At 37.4% G+C, this 19,088-nt stretch overlaps 2 protein-coding genes and 1 pseudogene across 2 annotated transcripts; 2 read left to right on the plus strand and 1 right to left on the minus strand.

The window, feature by feature from the left end:
• Window positions 1–8,327: 8,327 nt before the first annotated feature.
• On the minus strand, window positions 8,328–11,786 carry LOC149398321 (disease resistance protein RPM1-like). The gene is made up of 3 exons (XM_089614553.1): window positions 11,714–11,786; window positions 10,546–10,801; window positions 8,328–10,515 (listed from the first exon to the last, which is right to left on the minus strand). The coding sequence occupies exons 1-3, from the start codon at window positions 11,784–11,786 to the stop codon at window positions 8,328–8,330; spliced, it is 2,517 nt and encodes an 838-aa protein (XP_089470679.1).
• Window positions 11,787–13,745: 1,959 nt separating this feature from the next.
• LOC149398322 (uncharacterized) lies at window positions 13,746–15,004 on the plus strand (annotated as a pseudogene).
• Window positions 15,005–15,473: 469 nt separating this feature from the next.
• Window positions 15,474–15,906, plus strand: LOC149398323 (uncharacterized). Its single transcript, XM_089614554.1, has 2 exons — window positions 15,474–15,716; window positions 15,799–15,906. Exons 1-2 carry the CDS (start codon window positions 15,495–15,497, stop codon window positions 15,904–15,906), a joined length of 330 nt encoding a protein of 109 aa, XP_089470680.1. The 5' UTR covers window positions 15,474–15,494.
• The last annotated feature ends 3,182 nt before the right edge of the window (window positions 15,907–19,088 follow it).

The raw sequence follows: 19,088 nt of genomic DNA on the forward strand, positions 1-19,088 counted from the left end.
GAAGTTTCGTAACCGTAAGCTTTACCCTGTTAGTTCTGCCTTACTATTCATTATTTATTAAATTCCTTCTTTGTTTTATATTGGCTGCGTTTGGCATAGCTTTGCTTTTTAAAAAAGTGATTTTAAAATAGCTGTACGAAAAAACTGTTGTTTTAAAAAACAGATGAGTGTTTGGTAAACTATTGTAAAATAACTGTAGTTAACAAAAGCTGATTTAGTGTTTGGTAAAATATATATTAATATTTATTTGTAATAATTATTTATATAAAATGTAATTAATAATAAAAATAAGATATATTTTGGTATATAAAAAATATATCAAAGTGGGTGTCTATAGAATGTAAAAAATAAATTATAAATTTTGGTGACGTCATTTAAAGATAATTAGAATTAAAAGTTAGTGTAAGAGAAAATAAAAGTCAAGAGAGAGAAACTACAAACCAAAAACTAAAGCTACGTATAAAAGCTACAAATTGTAGTTTTTAGTTTTTTAGTTAAAATATTCAAAAACACTTTTTAGCTTTTAGAAAAAGCAATTTTACCAAACACTTTAATATGATTTAACTTTTAGAAAAAACTAAAATCAAGCTTAATAAGCTGAGCCAAACATAGCCATTACATCTCTCTCTCTATCTTTTTTTTCATACTGTGTGCTGGAGTTTCTGCTCTCTCCTTCTCTCTCTTCTGGTCCTACAAGTATAAAAAATGGTCTAATTAAGAAGCGGTCGGTAAAAAAAAAAAAAAATTACTTAAATGCCTCCTGGACTCTTGACCACTTAACAAACTCATCCCTACTTTTTTTTTTCTCGCATCAGTGGTCTTAAACTTTGAATTTCATACCAATTCAGTCCTTCCGTTTATTTTTTTGAACGGCTGTTAAATTTTTAATCATGTGTTGGTCACGTGCACTCTCTGATTTGGCAAATTATTAAAATGCCCTTTTTAACGCATTATTAATTGATTTTTAAATGCTATATAAATTACCTTAACATAATAATCTTGCCTCCGACTCTCTTCCAAATCGAGACCGTGTGCCCTAAAAACCCAAAAAATCTCGCCTGGTTATCTCTTCTTCGAAGTCGAGCAACATTAGAGGAGATGAGCATCGGTTATCGCCGACGAAGTCAAACTTCTAACAGCAACAACGAAGTGAGCTCGTCCCCAGAAAATCGTCGACTGTGTCGATGTGGAGTCGCGAGCGTGGAGCGTACGGCTTGGACTGACGATCACCCAGGTCGAAGGTTTCTTGGTTGTCGTAATTTTAAGGTAAGGAAAGAGAAATCTGGTTCTGTGCATTTGTATAAGGTTTCTGTGTCGATGTTGGGTTTTTTTCATTCACAATCCTTTTTTTTATTTCAGAACTCCAAAGACAGAGGCTGTGGGTATTTTGATTGGTTGGATCCACCAATGTGTACGAGGTCGATGCAGGTAATCCCAGGTTTGCTGAGGAGGTTACACGCAATGGAAGCTGAAAAACAGAGGACACAGATTGAAGAAGAACTTGGTGAAATTGATATGGAGTTGAACGTACCTGTCTCTGTTGAAATTATTGGGAAAATTACAAATGAATAAAAAAAAAAATTAAGATCATGTTGATTATATGTATGGTATTGTTATTTGTAATAGTTTGCAAGTAATTTATGGTGTGCAATTATTTTGTGTAACATATGCTGTTTTGTAATAGTTGAACGTATGTTGTCTCTGTTAAATGTGAACATATGCTGTTTATGTGTAAGAATGAGGTGTGAAAATATGCTATTTATGTGTAAGTTCTGAAATGTTACATGGTAAACAAATGAGTGCATACTTGTTGAGAACATTCAACTTTCCTGTTTCACAGTCTTAAACAAGAGGTGCTTGTTTCACAATTAGACAAGTGAAAGTAAAATGAGAAATATCTGATTCTGAATCTTGGAAGGCAATGGCAATCAAACAACCCAGTTCACTTAGACAATAGCAATCAAACAACCCAGTTCACTTAATTTGCATCAGATTTTGGAAGGCAATGGTCAATAATAAATGAAAAAAAAAATTGGTAAATGAAATCAAAAGAAAATCCATAATCCATTCATAACTTAATATTGTACCAAAAGAGGACCATAATACATGCATAATTTAGAATGAGTTTGACATTACATGGCATCACTTAGCTACATAATCTGTCCCAAAAATTGTTACCAAAACCAACCTATTACCAACATGGTCCTTTCACAATGTTCCACAAAAATAGCCTAGACAATTCACTTCTTAAATAAACCCCTAAGTTGAAGTCCTGATTGGCACCTTCTCGGACTACTCGCGGCCGTGAGTCTCGGACTCCTCTGCAACACAAAAGTCATATTACTTTACAGTATTGTGAGGTATACAAAAAAGCTTGAAATTGCGTTATGAGTAACAATTTTTACCCGTGGTTGCTGACTTGCTGGATTGGACTGAGTTGCTGGTTGCTGACTTGCTGGATTGGACTGACTTGCTGGTGGTTGACTTCCTGTTTGAGGAGTTAACTGTTTCTTTTTGCGCGAGGTTGCCCTTTCTTTGCGCTGATTATAGACACATGTATTTTGTTTAAAGTTAACAAGATCTCTAATTACAGTAAATAAATTATGAGCCCAAGAAATTAAAAACTAACCATTTCCGCTTGCTTCCTTCTAAAACAAGTCGTGATGTTGTGTCCCTCTTCGCCACATTTTGAACATTTTGTAATGACAAATCTTCTTGACATCCTGGTTGCTCCCGGTCGAATAACTTCGTCGTGTTCGACTCTTCTAACTTTTTTGGGCCTTCCAGGCTCTGCTCTGTCTGGTGGCATTTCCATTGGTTGAAGTCCGGTCTTGGGCCATTGTTCAATCGGGTTCAGTGGGTTTATTTTATGTTTGTAAGTAGCAACATACGCATGCTTGTAGTACCACTCACTGACATATTGAACAGGGTCTTCTTGCCTTTGCCAGATGCAGCTTATAGCATGCGAACACGGAATACCTGACACAATTGTATCGTTAGAGAGACATAAAGTATTGTTTGTTAGCTATGTACATTACAAAGAGTTGTTAATACCTGAGAGGTTCCATCGTTTGCATGAACAAGTCTTGTCACTGAGATTAACCGCGTACATCGACCCGTACATGTTAGTCACCTGGTAATCTGAATCACCGGCCCACTTTGCAATGTTTTCAGCGCTCTTCAGTTTGTTCTTCTCAAGAATTTCTGAGATCCTTGGCCCTATATCACCATGCCATCTATCCACTGCAAGTCTTTGTTTTGTGAACCGCTGCAAGATGTACATTCTTATCCTTTCTAGCATAGACAATATAGGCTTTTGTCTAGCTAGCAGAATAGCTCGTGTTCCATTGAAACATTCACACAGATTATTGAGGAGGATGTCACACTTGATAGCAGTTCGAAAGTTGCATCTAGCCCAATGTTGAGGCTCCTTCTCCATTAACCACTCATACGCCTTCTCGTCCTCGGCTTTTATGAAGTCCATGTTAGTCTGAAAACCATGACTTGAGTATGATTGAGCCCCTGCCATCATTGTCACCTTCATAAACTGTCCTTTGAAGACCTGTATGAACTCATAATGAAAGAGTGAAAGAGAGAAATATAGTATAAAAATCTACTCAACATTCTATCAACATTCTATCAGTCAGCACATACTTAGCAAATTCAAAGTTAACCTGTTGGACAACAATCTAACCAAGGCTATTTCTTCTATCACAGATTATTTACAATCACAGATTATTTCCATTTAGACAAAGAAAAAAGTCACAGATTATTTACATTAAAATGATTAAATTGCATATCTTTTTACCATCACAGATTTTTTACCTTTGTAAAGTTGCTTTGAAGATGTCTTGCGCAATGCCTATGCTCAGCCGGCTCTGATCCTTCGTCCCAAAGTCCGTTCAAAGCTTCTTTAAGGCCTTTTTGTTTGTCCGTGATAAACGTCCAATGCAATCCATTCCGAATACTGATATCCTCTCTCAGAATATTCAAAAACCATGACCACGATGCTTTTCCCTCGGACTCAACCACAACAAAGGCAACCGGGAACATGCTATTATTTGCATCTATACCAATTGCGCTAAGTAGCTGCCCCGTGTGATGTCCCTTAATATGACACCCATCTAGACCTATGAGCGGCCTACACGATCGGAAACTTTCCTTACACCCGGCATAGCAAATGTACATTCGCTTGAAGATTGGTTTGCCTTCCGAATCATGATCGCACTCAAACTCAACCGTCGATCCAGGATTTGTTCGCTTGATTTCAGCTCCATAACTCCACAAAGCACCGTATTGTTCCTTATAGGACCCTTCTATGACTTTCTCAGCAAACTTCATTGCCCTATACGCCTTCATATACGAACAGTCCAAAATATAGTCGTTTTGGACTTTATTCATGAACTGTGGTACCGACCAAGAATCACTGTCTTTAAAATACTGCATATATTTGTTCGCCAGCCACTTGGAAGTAGCAAACTTATTCTTGTTCGTCCTCGCACATGTATGCTCCGGCTGATATGTCTTGATCACAAATGAGTTTGTCTTTCCAAGGTACGATGCATAGCAAACCCACTTACATTTCGAATCCTTACATTCGGCTCGAACCCTGGTTGAGTCATTTTTCTTAAAGAAAATTTATTTCCCAGCAGCTATGGCACATTCTCTCACTGCTTCTCTAAAAACCTTTTGACTGGGAAATACTAAACCCAACTTCAGAGTTGGATTTCTCATATCTGTCTCAACATTGAATTCCCGAAATGTTGGCAACTTCTTTTTTGGATTCTGGCCCTTTGTCGATGTACCGGCTCTCTTTTTTGTCACTTCTTCGGTCTCACTTGAAGATGAGCTATGCCTACCACCAATGTCGCATTCATCGCCATACTTACTACCAGATTCCAGTAAGCCTTCTTCGTCACTAACTACGGCATTTCCTTTCTTCTGAAGCTTCCTCAAACCAACGTCTACGATATCACCATCGACGTGAACATCATCCTCACTCAGCTCGTACCCGCTATCTTGTATTGCATCTGTTTCGTCTTCAACAGCAGCTCTCTCATCTTCTTCATCAGATATTGCTTCATCTTCTTCATCAGCGTCGTCGCCGTCTTCTTCATTAACTATTGCTTCATCTTCTTCAACAGCTGTTTCGTCTACCGCATCTGGGTTGTCTTCTTCTTCTTCTTGAACTGCAGGTGCTTCAACATCTTGCTCTTCTACCGCATCTAGGTCGTCTTCTTTTTCTTCTTCTTGAACTGCAGGTGCTTCATCTTCAACTGTACGTGTTTGACATTCATAACTAATTTCCAGTGGTGGTGCACTAGGAAAAACTGGAGCATTTATCGGGTGCTCACAGTACACATCAACTTCCCTTGACATTTGCATCTTCTCAGCACATATGCGGTATAGCTCACTGTCAGTTCCAAGTAGATCATAATTAATCCCATCTTTTCCTTTCAGATAATACAAAGGCACGCAGCTATAAACCATCAACTTTTTCACAATTTCATCCAACACCAACAACGACATCTCGTCCAAATCACAGTGATCAACATGATTAATTTTGCCACCAATGTACGCCATACGACCATTCTCGTAAGACATACACCCGCCGTGGTGAAACTTTAAGGTAAACTTCGTAGAGGACGGATCTGCAATAATCAGAACAAAACAAAACCAAACCACTATTTAATACCACAAATAAAAGGATAAATAAGGAACAAATCTGAATAGAACAACAAATATTTAATCCTACTTAATATTCCTAACCCAGACAAAAAGGGACAATAACAGACATATGGGACCAAACAGACGAGACTAACAGACATATGGGACCACAACGACAAATCTTGGTCGACTCACGTGGTCCACACTTTACAACCATTATAAATTCAAGATTTAAAGATTCTTTACTATAAACAGGGGCTTTGCGCTCGGGTATAACTGGTTTAGAAGCTGAGGCTCTCTCCGCTGCTTTTTTCTTCGATTTCATCTTCACCGTCGCAGGTGACTTCATAGGGGATTTCATCTTCGACGTCGCCGGTGACTTCATAGGGGATTTCATCTTCTTTTTCTTCGCTGGAGATTTCGCTTTCATTTTCGCGATTTGGGATTTTCGCGGATTTGGGATTTTCGAGTGATTTGGGACTTTTTTCGCGTGTTTTAGGGTTTCATTTTCGCGATTTGGGATTTTTTTTTTCGCGTGTTTTGGTTGTCAATTATGCAATGACCATAATACCCAAATCAGAGAGTGCACGTGACCAACACATGATTAAAAATTTAACAGTCGTTCAAAAAAATAAACGGAAGGACTGAATTGGTATGAAATTCAAAGTTTAAGACCACTGATGCGAGAAAAAAAAAAGTAGGGATGAGTTTGTTAAGTGGTCAAGAGTCCAGGGGGCATTTAAGTAATTTATCCACAAAAAAAAATTGTAAACCGGCCTGTCAGATACCTACTGTATATTGTTTTATTTGCATAGTGATGTAGCGATTAACTTCCCAGGATATTTTCCAAGAATTTAATTCCGGGGGAACCGGACGGGAGCCAATCCGGTTCCCCTATTTTTGAAGTCTCCGGCACAAAACCGGAATTTTTCGGTGATTTCGGGAGAATCAGACCGGGAACCAGACAGGAACCCGGTTCAAATATCTCGGTCCGGTTCAATGTTATTTTTCTTAAAAACCGGGTATAAAATCCGGATTCCCCAAAAAAAATAAGTAAAAACGTCGGGTTTAGATCTAGGATTTTCCGCCGCGCCACAGAGCAAATCCTCTACAATCCCGCCCGAATCCCGCCATCCCGTCCTCTTTCCGACTCGACGAAGGCAAAAATTCTCCAGATCCCGCCGGTTTGCACAGGTATTGGAGAGCTTCCCGACGTCAATATGTATTGTGATGATTTTGAGTTTATTTTTTGAAATTTCTTGATAATTCTTGAAGATTAAGTATAAATGTGTAGTTGTGAACATGAATGTAGTGTTGATTTTGAGTTTGTGTTCATGTTTTCTATTTTTTGTAATTAATCCGAATTCTTTTGTAATTTTTTTATTAGTTAGTGATTATTATAGTTATGTTGAACTTGTTTATTGATTTATTCCGAAATTCTTATGATTTGTTTTCAATTTTAAACTTTGTGTTCGTGTTTTCTAATTTTTTGAATTTATTGTTAGTTTGTGATGATTATGGTTAAAATCATATATTTAAAACCATAATTGTTTTATTCCAAATTTGTTATGAATTATTTTAAATTTTCATTTAGATCCGGGAATATGTTAGAGTTTGTGTATATGTTAGAGTTTGTGAATATGATTCATGATTGTTAGTCTAGTTTGTGTATATGTTGCTGCAACTCAATATGAGTATGACTATCACTTGGACAAGTACTTTCGTGCACATGCTCATTACATGACTTGCTATGATTACTGTATGACCGCTGCATACGGTCGCTATCCAGAGTAGTATTTTATATTCCTTTTATGTTGAATTTGAACTATGGTATTTGGTGGATTGTGTTTAAGTTTATCATTTTGGTTTGTACTATTGAACTTAATTTTGTTGTGTTTGTAATTTGGTAATGTATTGAAACATTGTGTACTATTTTTAATTTTATGAATTTTATCCGTTATGCATATTAGTTGGAAAATGAGCAGTTTGAAACACAGATAAATTCACACTTGATTGAGGTTATATTTACCAAAATTATCTTATCTTTTGAAACATCCTTGAACTGCAATTGTTTTCCCTATTTTTTGCTTGGTTAAGCCAAAAATTCATCGAAGTCGGTCATCTCATTTAATAAGTGCAGTTCAATAGACTGAGTAGTGTCATGAATCTCAAGTGCATAATGAATATATTGAGGATAAAATACATATGGTTATATACAAGAAAAATGGCCTTAAGCCGTGAATTTTCCGTACAACAAAGCTTGATCACAGCTTCCAGACTCAGAAACAATCAATATACGTCTTCAAGAAGATGATCGACGAAATTGGGCATGAATTTTCAGATAATAATCCAGGCCTTATCATGAACTTATAGTCTCTTTGGAAATGTTTACGAACCTCTGAATTTCTTAAGCCCAGATTCACATATGGGCGTCTAGCCAGTAGGTTTTTCACTGACTTGAATTTGTAGTTGTCAACCTGGGTTGATAATATTTTTTTATTACACTCCAATCGGTACAACACAATCAACTACGTCAAATTTTTTTCCATCTAAGTCAGTCTCTGTTCCTCTGAAGTGCTTCGTAGTATCAAAATTATAATGATTAAGTAAACACTCTTCGCTCAGTCTTATTTTCGCAAAGAGATAGAGACGTACCTGATTCAGTCTTCAATGTCATCGCTGAAGAAGCTGAGCCGCTCACTTGTGAAACTCGGCTGACGGATGTAAGAGAAACTCCGCCGGGAATCGCCAGAGACACTGGATCGTGCGACGTTATCCCACCGAAAACCTACTTCGTCCTCGCTGTTGGAGAAACTCGCGACCGAGGCTGCACCTACTTCGTCCTCACTATAAGAAAAACTCAGCTGAGAAACCTGTCTGCCGAGTTCAACACCCGTGTCTGCGAGGCGGCGCAGCAGACCCGGCTCCCCGAGTCGATACGAAACGTGGTCTCTTCCGGAAGTGTTTCTGTAGCAGAAAAGAACGGTCGGTACGTGCTTGACTTTCAGATACTCCAAGCCCTCGTCTTGTTGGACGCGGAGCACGAACTCGTTGGGCATATCATAGAACGACACGACTTTCAGGCAGCTCAGCTCAGCAATTCCACTTGGCACTTCCTCTAGAAGCGGGCTCGGCCCGATCCTCAGCTCTTCTAGAAGAGGCATTGCACCGTGTGCAATCTCGATTGCCACTAGTTCCTGCATCTTCCTCAAAACAAGCAGCTTGAGTTTTCGGAAACCATCATCGAAGGCGAGCCGGGGACCTTGGTACGAACCATAGAGCCACAGAGATTCCAAATTAGGGAGGCATCGGAGGCGGTGTAATGGATCTTCGGTCAGGCTAGAGAGGTTCAAACACAATAAGCGAAGGTGTCCGAGGCGGAAAATCCAATCCGGGAAGATCCGCAGCGCACCCTTCAAGACCAAGCGGTGTATTTGAGTGGGCGGGGTCGGAACGTTCTGCAAGTCCATAGTCTTGTTCTTCAGCGATTCTAGGTGCAGAGACTCGAGATGTGTCATCTCGCCGATGCAGGCGCAGAGAGCGTCCGTGAGTTTGGTGGTTAGTCTCGAGACTCTCAAGCTTTTCAGTTGCTTCAACTTCTTCATTTCTTGTATTACATCCTTACCGCTGAGGCTCGCATCAACTGTGACGAGAGTCTGTAAGTTTGCAAGAGCCCCGATTCCGACTTTGATCTTCACGCCTTTTGCAGAATCGAGACCGGCTCCATCAGTGTTTCCATGGCTTGCCAATAAGTGTCGGAGTCCGCTGAGTTTTGCGATATCCATCGGTAGCTCAGCCAAGAGGCTTCTACTGACATCCAACACCTCTAGTTTTGTCAGCATCTGTACTGTCTTTGGGAGTTTTCTCACCCTTGTGTTCTTCACACTCAGGTAATTTAGACACGACAAATATCCCACCTCTTTGGGGAGGACTTCAAGCCCAGAATTTTCAATGTCCAACATTGTCAGAAGGTAATACCGCTTGAACAACTTAACCAAAACGGAATCTTTCAGTGGACCGGTGTTCCAAAGAAAGACAGAACGAACCTGAGGCCCTTCCACGGCTTCCAAAACCTTCTGAACACCTTCCATAGAGGAGACCATCAAGCGCCGGCATTTTCCTTTCACCTTTGAGCTCTTTCCATCCCTAACCATAAAAAAATCACGATCGACTGCCTTTTTTCGTACGATCTCGTGCATCAAGTTATGGACTCTGCAAAACTTGTCGATGCCGTAGAACCCTTCGCACGCTTCGACCAGGTTTCTGTCGATGAGCTCTTTCAAGTACCCTTCCCCCACTTCTTCCAGCGTCTCTCCCCGCCTCTCCTTCACGAACCCCTCCGCAATCCACAGCTTCATCAGCTTCTCGTTTCGGATCGGCGACTCTTTCGGGAAGACGCAAAAGTACATGAAGCACCTCCTCAAGTGCGGAGGCAGATCGTCGAAACTGAGGGCGATGATCTTCGAGAGAGAGACGAGCCCCGGGTCGTCCTCGAGGCTGAAATTCTCGAGCAGCTTCTGCCACTCCCGCTGGACCTTCGGCTTCGTCGAGAGAAGGCCCGCCACGGCCCTGATTGCGAGCGGCAGCCCTTCGCACATCCCCACGATCTCGGCCGACGCATGCTGCAGCTCATCGGGGCAGCGTCCTCTATTTTGGTCGAGTCGGAACGCGATGCTGCAGAAGAGCTCCCACGATGCCTCCTCCGAGAGAGGCTTCATCTTGTAAACGCGATCGGATGCGGCCTCGACGAGAGAAGCTGAGACGGCTTCGTGGCGCGTGGTGACGATCACTCTGCTTCCGACGCCGTCGTCCGGCAAGGCGACCCTCACGGCGTGCCAGAGCTCGTCCCTTCAAACGTCGTCGAACACGATCAAGTACCGTTTTCCCCTCAGAGCGTCGATCAGGTCATCCCTAATCGTCGCTTCCTCCGAGCTCCGACGGAGGACCTGCGCCACCATGAGCCTCAGGATCTCCTCCGCTACGATGCGGCCACGCGGGACCGCAATCCAAGCACGGATCTCAAAGTAATCCACCAGAGCGGTTTTTCCGATCCCGCCGCCGCCAAACACCGCGATGCCCGACCGCCTCGTCTCTCCCACCAACAGAGCATTTGTCAAATCTTCGGCAGCCTCGTCTGTGCTACATAATTTCACGTTAGTTAGATATTCAATATAATGACTTTTTAAAACTGTTGTGACATATTTATAGCCACATTTTTATTTCTATGTGGTGTTATATAATTTGTTGGTTAGGATGAATTTATATATATGGTATCAGCAAAAGAACAAATGGGAAGAACGAATGAATTATGAATATGACATTCTTTGAAGAAGTATTACAAATAATCAGCTATAATTGACAATTTATATAATACGTAAACAATTTTTAATAGGAAAGAAACACCACTACCTGCCAACGCATATTTGAAACCGAGCACAATTAATAGAAAAGAAAATAACTTCCCCTCCAAAAATTTCACATTCATGAAAACTTCCTTATTTTATCTTTCGTTTTCCCTCTTCTTCTATTGCAGTTGACAGAATTTTTAAATATTAAAAAAAATAAGGGAATGATTATTTATAAATAAAAAATATAAACCCTAATTAATCTTATCCGCTCCAGTCCGTCTTGACTGAGGAGAATCAAAAGTCTTGAAGCTTCCGTCCGAAGCGGTGGATGGCGACTAAACAACAAACGTTGAACGCGGAAGAAGGCTGAAGAAACAGCGTCGACAGTGCTGCTGAGTCACCATGTGAGCAGACCCCAAACGCTAGACTCCGACGAAATCCAGTGCCGCAAAAACTTTGGTAATTAATTCTCACCCATCAACTCAAGTTTTTAATTTTTTTTTTTTTTTATCAAACCGCTCAACCCAAGTTAATAGTTTTGTGCTCTATTCTGTTTATGATTGGTAATTTGCTACAGCGTGCAATGATGTTGAATTGTTTTGTGATTGGTTACAAAAAAAAATATAAAAAAGAAAAAAAAAAGAGAAAGGTGGAGGGATGTTCTGAAACTATAGTGTTTTTTTATTCTTCCTTATTACATCTCTTAAACTCCTTGCAGATGTTTGTGACCCTATTTGATGCTACGCAGTGTGATTGCGGTAGTTGTTGCATGGGCAAGATCTTCACCACCGTGAGTAGAGCAAAAGATGGAGAATATGAAAACCTACGAAGATGTGAAAAAAGGATTGAGCCTTCTTCACCACACCAAGAATGATGATACACGATTTTAAGAGTTTTTCAGTCGCTACAGACAAATAAGAGACAAAGATGCACATATCACGCTCCGAAATGCATTGATCGACCATTTGTGGGAGAGATATTCTAAATGTGTAATTGTACTTTTTTTTATTTTATTTTATGTTATTTGTTACGTATTGTATTTTGTGTTTAATAAATATTAAGTTTACTTCGTGTTAATTTGTATTTTGAATAATTTTATGGAGTAATACTTCATTATTAAATAATGAATAAGTGGTATAATTAAAAGATATTAAATAAATACAAAGGTATAGAAATAAATAAGAGAAAGTTGAATATAAAATTAATATTTCAATTTGGTGTAAAAAATAGAGTTCGGTTGGAGATGAGGTAGTGTTTGATGTGACATGTACTGTAAAATAGAGTAGAAAATGGTGTTATCGGGTGGAGTTGGTCTTATAGCACAAAACTTTAGTTTGTAACTTTGTATGACTCAAGGCCATAACAAGAGTGCTTTCTAGGGGCTCTCCGGATAATTCGAAGATGTTTTTTTTTTGGAAGAGTATTTATAATAAGCATGTTAAATATTAGGGATTTGACAACTCATTTGATGTACATATTCATCATAACTTTTTTTTTTCACTTGTATACTTTATAAATCAATAAAGTACATAATGACGTTATATAAATTACGAGTTATTGAACCCGCGCGTTGCCGCGGATTAAATAAAAAAAAGAATAATATTATTTTAATATATTTCAAGATTTATAAAGAAAATAGTAGTATTTAATAGCATACAATGTACATAGTTAAACTTAATTATATTATACGTACAAACATATAATATCCTCGTATATTCATATATTTTGCATATACAATATGCATATTTTTCAATTCTATTATATTTTTATTATATATATATATGATTTGAAATATAATCTAATCAACTTATAATATTAAAATAATGGTAAATAATAACTTGTATTATATCATAATAATGCATACTATTTGTGTCATATTACAAATGTTAATACAACGACAATAGAGAGACTTAAAAAAATGGTGAAAGATTAAAAAAAAACTCAAATTAAAAGAAAATAATAATGTTTCATGAAATATTAATTATAATACCCATTTTTTATATGTTTGCAGTGATATGTAGAAGTATATACAATATTAATCAATAGATATAGAGAAAATGGTGGCATAAATACCCAAAGTTTGAACATATTTGCATTTTCTTACCAAATGTTTAAAACCTGCGGGCAAAAGAAAAACATTATATTTCATCAACTCCGTTACTACCTGTGGCGTTAGGTTGGACGGGAATGACAGATGTCATCATCTGGGATATATTTGAAAATTAAGTAATGAGAATTGAATGAAAAAACATTAATAGAACTAAAAAAAAAAAAAAAAAACAAATTAAATACATTTGATTAAACACGAACGAATAAAAAAAAAAGAAAAACAAACGAAACCCAATATCCCGTTCGAACGACAGCTGCGATGGAGGACCCTGAATCGTCGAAGAATCCTGGCGAAGACGAAGATTACATGGCGAAGACGAAGAAAAATCTTGAAGACGAGGCTGTCGGAGTTGAAGACTTTGATCTTGCAGAGGAAGAGTTCGAAGATCATGGGGAACACGAAGAAGACATGGGTAACACGAACAGGTCTTGGTGGCACGTAGTCAATGAGGTCTGTCATCAAGGAGAGCCAGGAGAGGCGGGCAGTGACACTCTGATGAAGCAAGAGACGAGAGCGACTTGGACAGCCTTTGTAGCGATGAAGAAGAAGAGCCCCTGAAGAAGAGTAAGCAGCGATACAATCCGCGCACGAGGTCAGAAGATTTCAAATTTAAATTAGGTATGGAGTTTCCTTCAATTGATGATCTGAGGCATGTGTTAAAAGAAGAATTTATAAGGGGAGATAGGGAGTTCAAGTTTGTGTTCAACGATAAGAGTCGTCTGAGAGCAGTGTGTAAGGGAAAAGGCTGTCCATGGTCATTGTATGCTAGAAGACTTCATTCAGAGTCTAAAACAGTCAGAATTAACACTCTAGTGGATCAGCATGACTGTGGGATTGTTTTTTATAATAAGTTGATTAATAGTCAATGGTTAGCTAATCACTTTCTAGATCAGTTTAGGCTTAACCCCAATATGGATTTCCCGAGCTTTAGGGAAATGACAAAGGCTTCAAAGTTCAAGGATGTATCAAGTACAGTTTTTACAGGGAAAAATCGAAGGCTAGGAGGGTATTAGAGGGTTCTATAAAGGATCAATATGCCATTCTTGATGCCTACTGTAGGCAGTTGATGGCTACAAATCCAGGAAGCACTACTATTTTGAAAACTAAAATGGTGAATGGGAAAAGGGTATTTGAAAGAGCATATGTCTGTCTAAAAGCATGCAAAGATGGGTTTAACAAAGGGTGTAGACCGTTGCTAGGCTTTGATGGTTGTTTTTTGAAGGGTTATTGCAAAGGAATGTTGCTAGCTGCTGTAGGAATAGATGCAAATAACTCTCAATACCCTGTAGCTTTTGCAGTAGTAGAAAAGGAAAACACTGCTACTTGGGGATGGTTTCTACAGCTTGTGAGTGAAGATTTGCATATTGAAAACCCTAGAGTGTTCACTGTTATGAGTGACAGGCAGAAGGGTCTGGAAAAGACTTTGGCCGAGACATTTCCAGGTGCTGAAGGTAGATTTTGTGTTAGGCATCTTCATGCCAACTTCAAGCAAAAGCATGGCGGTTTGCTGCTCAAACAGATACTCTGGGGGTGTGCAAAAGCTACAACAACAGCTGAATTCTTGAGGAGAATGAGATAGCTAAAAGAAGAAGACACATCAGCATATGAGTGGCTAGCTCAGAAGAACCCTAGAGAATGGAGCAAGTCACACTTTAGAGAATATGTAAAGTGTGACATGCTCCTTAATAACTTGTGTGAGAGCTTTAATTCTGCTATACTGCATGCCAGAGACAAGCCAATTGTCACCCTCCTAGAAAAAATAAGATTCTGGTTGATGTGTCGGTTTGAAACCAAACGCCAAGCTGTACTTAAGTGGAAGCATGATGTGGGGAAGAGGATTATGGCCATTATAGAGTTGTACAAAAAATCAGCAAGGTAAATAATCTTTAATGTTTATCTCTTTGTTTTTCTGTCTTTGTGAAATTAATTTATTTTTATAATTTTCTATATTATTTCTGATGCACAATCAAGCATGTTTCATATATATTTTGTAGTAATATGTAATGGTATGGACTTTGTAAATTAGGTATTGTATGCCTACTCCAGTTGGAAATGGCAAGTTTCAAGTCACATTCATGGGTGCTGAATCATTGGTTGTTGACATCAAAGAAAAGACATGTTCATGTAGAAGCTTTGAACTCACAGGTATTTTAAATGTTTTGAAAATATTTTGGACTGAATTGTTAATGATTTTTTACTGAATTTTTAATGATTTTGGACTGAATTGTTAATGATTTTGGAATGAAGGTTTACCATGTCCTCATGCCCTCTCTTGTATATGGTCATCCGGGTTAAATATTATGGACTTCATAGATCCATAATACAAGAGAGAGGCATACATCGCTGCTTACAGTGGTGTCATCCAACCGATGACCAGTCCTGACAACTGGCCTGAACCTGGACTGAACCCTATCGAGCCTCCTGAAGACCATGTCATGCCCGGCAGGCCAAAGAAGAAAAGGAACAGATCTGCTGATGAACCACCCCCGACAGATGCAACAAAGTACCCTAGAAGAGGCCAGAAGAACCACTGCAGTGTGTGTGGTGAAAGTGGACACTCTAAACGAACTTGTAAAAGCAGAACCCCACTGGTAAAATAGAAGATGTTTTATTGAAAGTGTAGAAGCTGTTTTATTGTTGTGGTTAAGTAATATAGAACCTGTTTTATTGCAGGTCAAAGCAACCAAAAAGAGAGGCAGACCAATCAAGGAAAATCCAGCACCGGAAACAGTAAAAAGAATTGAGAGAAGAAAGAGACAACAGAGATCAGCTGCAGAATGAATCCAAGACAGGAATGTTTGATGTTTTTGTTGTTGGAATCAAACAGGAAATTTTTGATGTTTTTTTTTTATGTTAATGTTGCTGGAATCAAACAAGAAATTTTTGATGTTTTTTTTATGTTAATGCTGGAATCAAACAGGAATTTTTTATGTTGCTAGAATCAAACATGGTCTGAAAATGGCTTTTTATGATAATTTTCCTTTTTTTGATTTATTCGAAGCACATTCTTTAATTTTGTCGCCGAAGAGCCGGGTGAACAGAAAGATGTATAAATGATCTATGAACTATTCTACATATTCTTTGGTCCCTGATTTATGAACTATACATATTCTTTGTCGCCGAAGAGCCGGGTGAACAGATTTTATTCTACAGCTAAATGGTCCCTGATTTATGAACTATTCTGTACATATTCTTTGGTCCTAAATTAGTTTTCTATTGATTTGTCTAGCATTTAGTTATTGGTATAAAGATAGGGAAAATGTCATATCTCCTGAGTTGGTGTGTCAAGGACTGGGATCAAGAATCAGTTCCAAAATATATTTCATTTGATCAAAGAACAAAAGATTACAAATATCGGTCTCAACCACAAAGATACATTTCAAGATACATTCCAAGCATCAGAACACAACACAACACTAAACTGAGATACATTTCAAGATACATTTCAGTCATGTGTTTATTCCATTCAGACACATTTTAAACACAACACTAATACACATACAAATAATGTCAAAATCAGAATACATTTCAAGCTGACCACTCCTGTGTCTTTCTTGAACTTCATCTCAACCCCGGAATCGCTTGAGAATTCCACTCCTTCACCAAACTGAGACTCCAATAGATTTATTTTTCTTATCAAACCCGGAATTACTTGCTTTGACCTCTCACACATCGGTGGGTCTATCCATTCAAAAAACCTGCAACCGTCACTCTGTATCCATTCAAAGAACCCTACAGGGAATTATAGCACGACCACAACAGGGAATTAAATCACCTCCCTTTGCTCTGTAACAACTTCTGAACCTCCTACCTGGATTTGTATCCGTCCACGACGTCTTCTCAGTCCATTGAACGCCGCAATAACAAGTCTCAGTCGGACGAAATCCATCGTGCTTCACCGACGAACTCCTACGCACACCTCGATGGCCATTATACGATGAAGATGACGACATCGCTAGGTTGCTGGAGTTTTGATGAAGAGATGAGATCAAGAGATGGCGATGGAGTTGAAGACTCGATGGAGATGACGATGGAGTTGAAGACTCGATGGAGATGGCGATGGAGTTGTCGAAGAAAAGAAGAAGAAGAAAAAACCTAGGTCAGTAATTTGGGGATTTCGAACACAAGCTCTTTTATTCGGTTTAATCAAATGTATTTAATTTGTTTTTCTTTTCTTTTTTTTTTATTAGTTCTATTAATGTTTTTTTCATTCAATTCTCATTACTTAATTTTCAAATATATCCCAGATAATGACACATGTCATTCCCGTCCAACCTAACGCCACAGGTAGTAACGGAGTTGATGAAATATAACCTTAGGTATTTTGCCCGCAGGTTTTAAACATTTGGTAAGAAAATGCAAATATGTTCAAACTTTGGGTATTTATGTCACCATTTTCTCATAGATATATTTGTATCTTTTTGAGTTTGATGTAAAATTTTGGTCAATGTTGTAGTTTATGATTATATTTATTAGTTCTATTTATCGGAGCAAAATCATAGCATGAAGAATGAAATATATATATATATATATATATATATATATATATATATATATATATTATAGAGTACATAATGTTAAGTTGCCTCCTCAACTTTTTTTGTCCTTTTTAACACTCTTCTTATATGTAAAAAGTATGAACATATTTTCTAATTAGTTTTATAGATAACTATATGTGTATATTAATAACTCTTACGAATTTATACTGATCTGATGAAAATAAAAATTAACTCTTCATAAAATTTAATGATTTCAAACTATTTCATAATTGTTTCAAATTAATGTAAAAGTTATAGTTTAAAATATGAAGTAATATGTTAAGCAAACATGTAACAAATTCGTTAAAGTAATTACTAAATTTAATCATTATAAGAAATATATTATGGTACGATATATATATTATGGTGTCTTTTGAAAAACATATGTAATTGCTTTGAGTTTTTTTTTTGTTTTTTTTAAACTCCGCTTATGTCATATAATTAGTAATAGCAAATAAACCAAAAAATATAAGTTAGCAGAGAGTTTTAAGAAATACAGTGTGAGGCTCATAAAATATTATTTTAAACTAATAGTAACCAATCAATGACTTATAAAGCAAGCCCCACAGGTTTTACTTTGATATTTCTTTTACCTGTAGTGGACATAGATATATTTTCTTTCATAAAACATATGGTGCATGTATTAGTCCACGTGGAAGAATGAAAACTTAAGATGCAGTAACGTGGCAATTGTTGAGTGAAGAAAAAAAAATTGGTGCTACAATAATTACGTGTTGCAACAATACGTTTCAGATTCAAAAAACTTTATCCACTGATTGGTCCTCAGTTTCTACAGTGATATTGTACCCTCTTTTAGTATATATAGAATGTTACATTTAGTAAACCTTCATAAATCTGAATTAATAACAAAATTATCTACATAAAACAACAATTTTAAGAAGTTGGCAATATTTATTAAGGATGAAATTTTTAAAATGTGATAAATAATACCAATACAAATAAATGAAAAATATAACATGACATTTCAAAAAATGCCATTAAAAATAAATTTACAACACTAATTATGACATTCCAAATATGTTGCTAAAATTTGGAATTTATATATTTATTTTACATTCATATTTAACTATTATACACTTTGCATATTATATTAGTTTCTTATCTTGACTAACATTCAATGTATAATTAGTTTTAATTTAACTTCAATGAGTGTATTAATTTCAATCGAAGTTATTTATATATTTATTTCGATTGTGGAATCAAAGTATATTAATTGATTATATATTTGGACTAATACTCTTCTCTGGCTGCTGCAACGCGCGGCTATATAGCTTGTTGTTTTATAAAAAAAAAATTGACTACGTAAGTCACGTTTACGCTAACAATTGTGTTTTAGCCAACCTTTCGTTAACAATTTATAAATAGCCAAGTTGCTTACGTGGCATCCCATTAATCGACTTTGTT

This window comes from Urtica dioica, chromosome 5 (assembly GCF_054948205.1).
Source record: "Urtica dioica subsp. dioica isolate 48M chromosome 5, U.dioica_male_clone48M_v1_H2, whole genome shotgun sequence".
Classification (NCBI taxonomy): domain Eukaryota; kingdom Viridiplantae; phylum Streptophyta; class Magnoliopsida; order Rosales; family Urticaceae; genus Urtica; species Urtica dioica.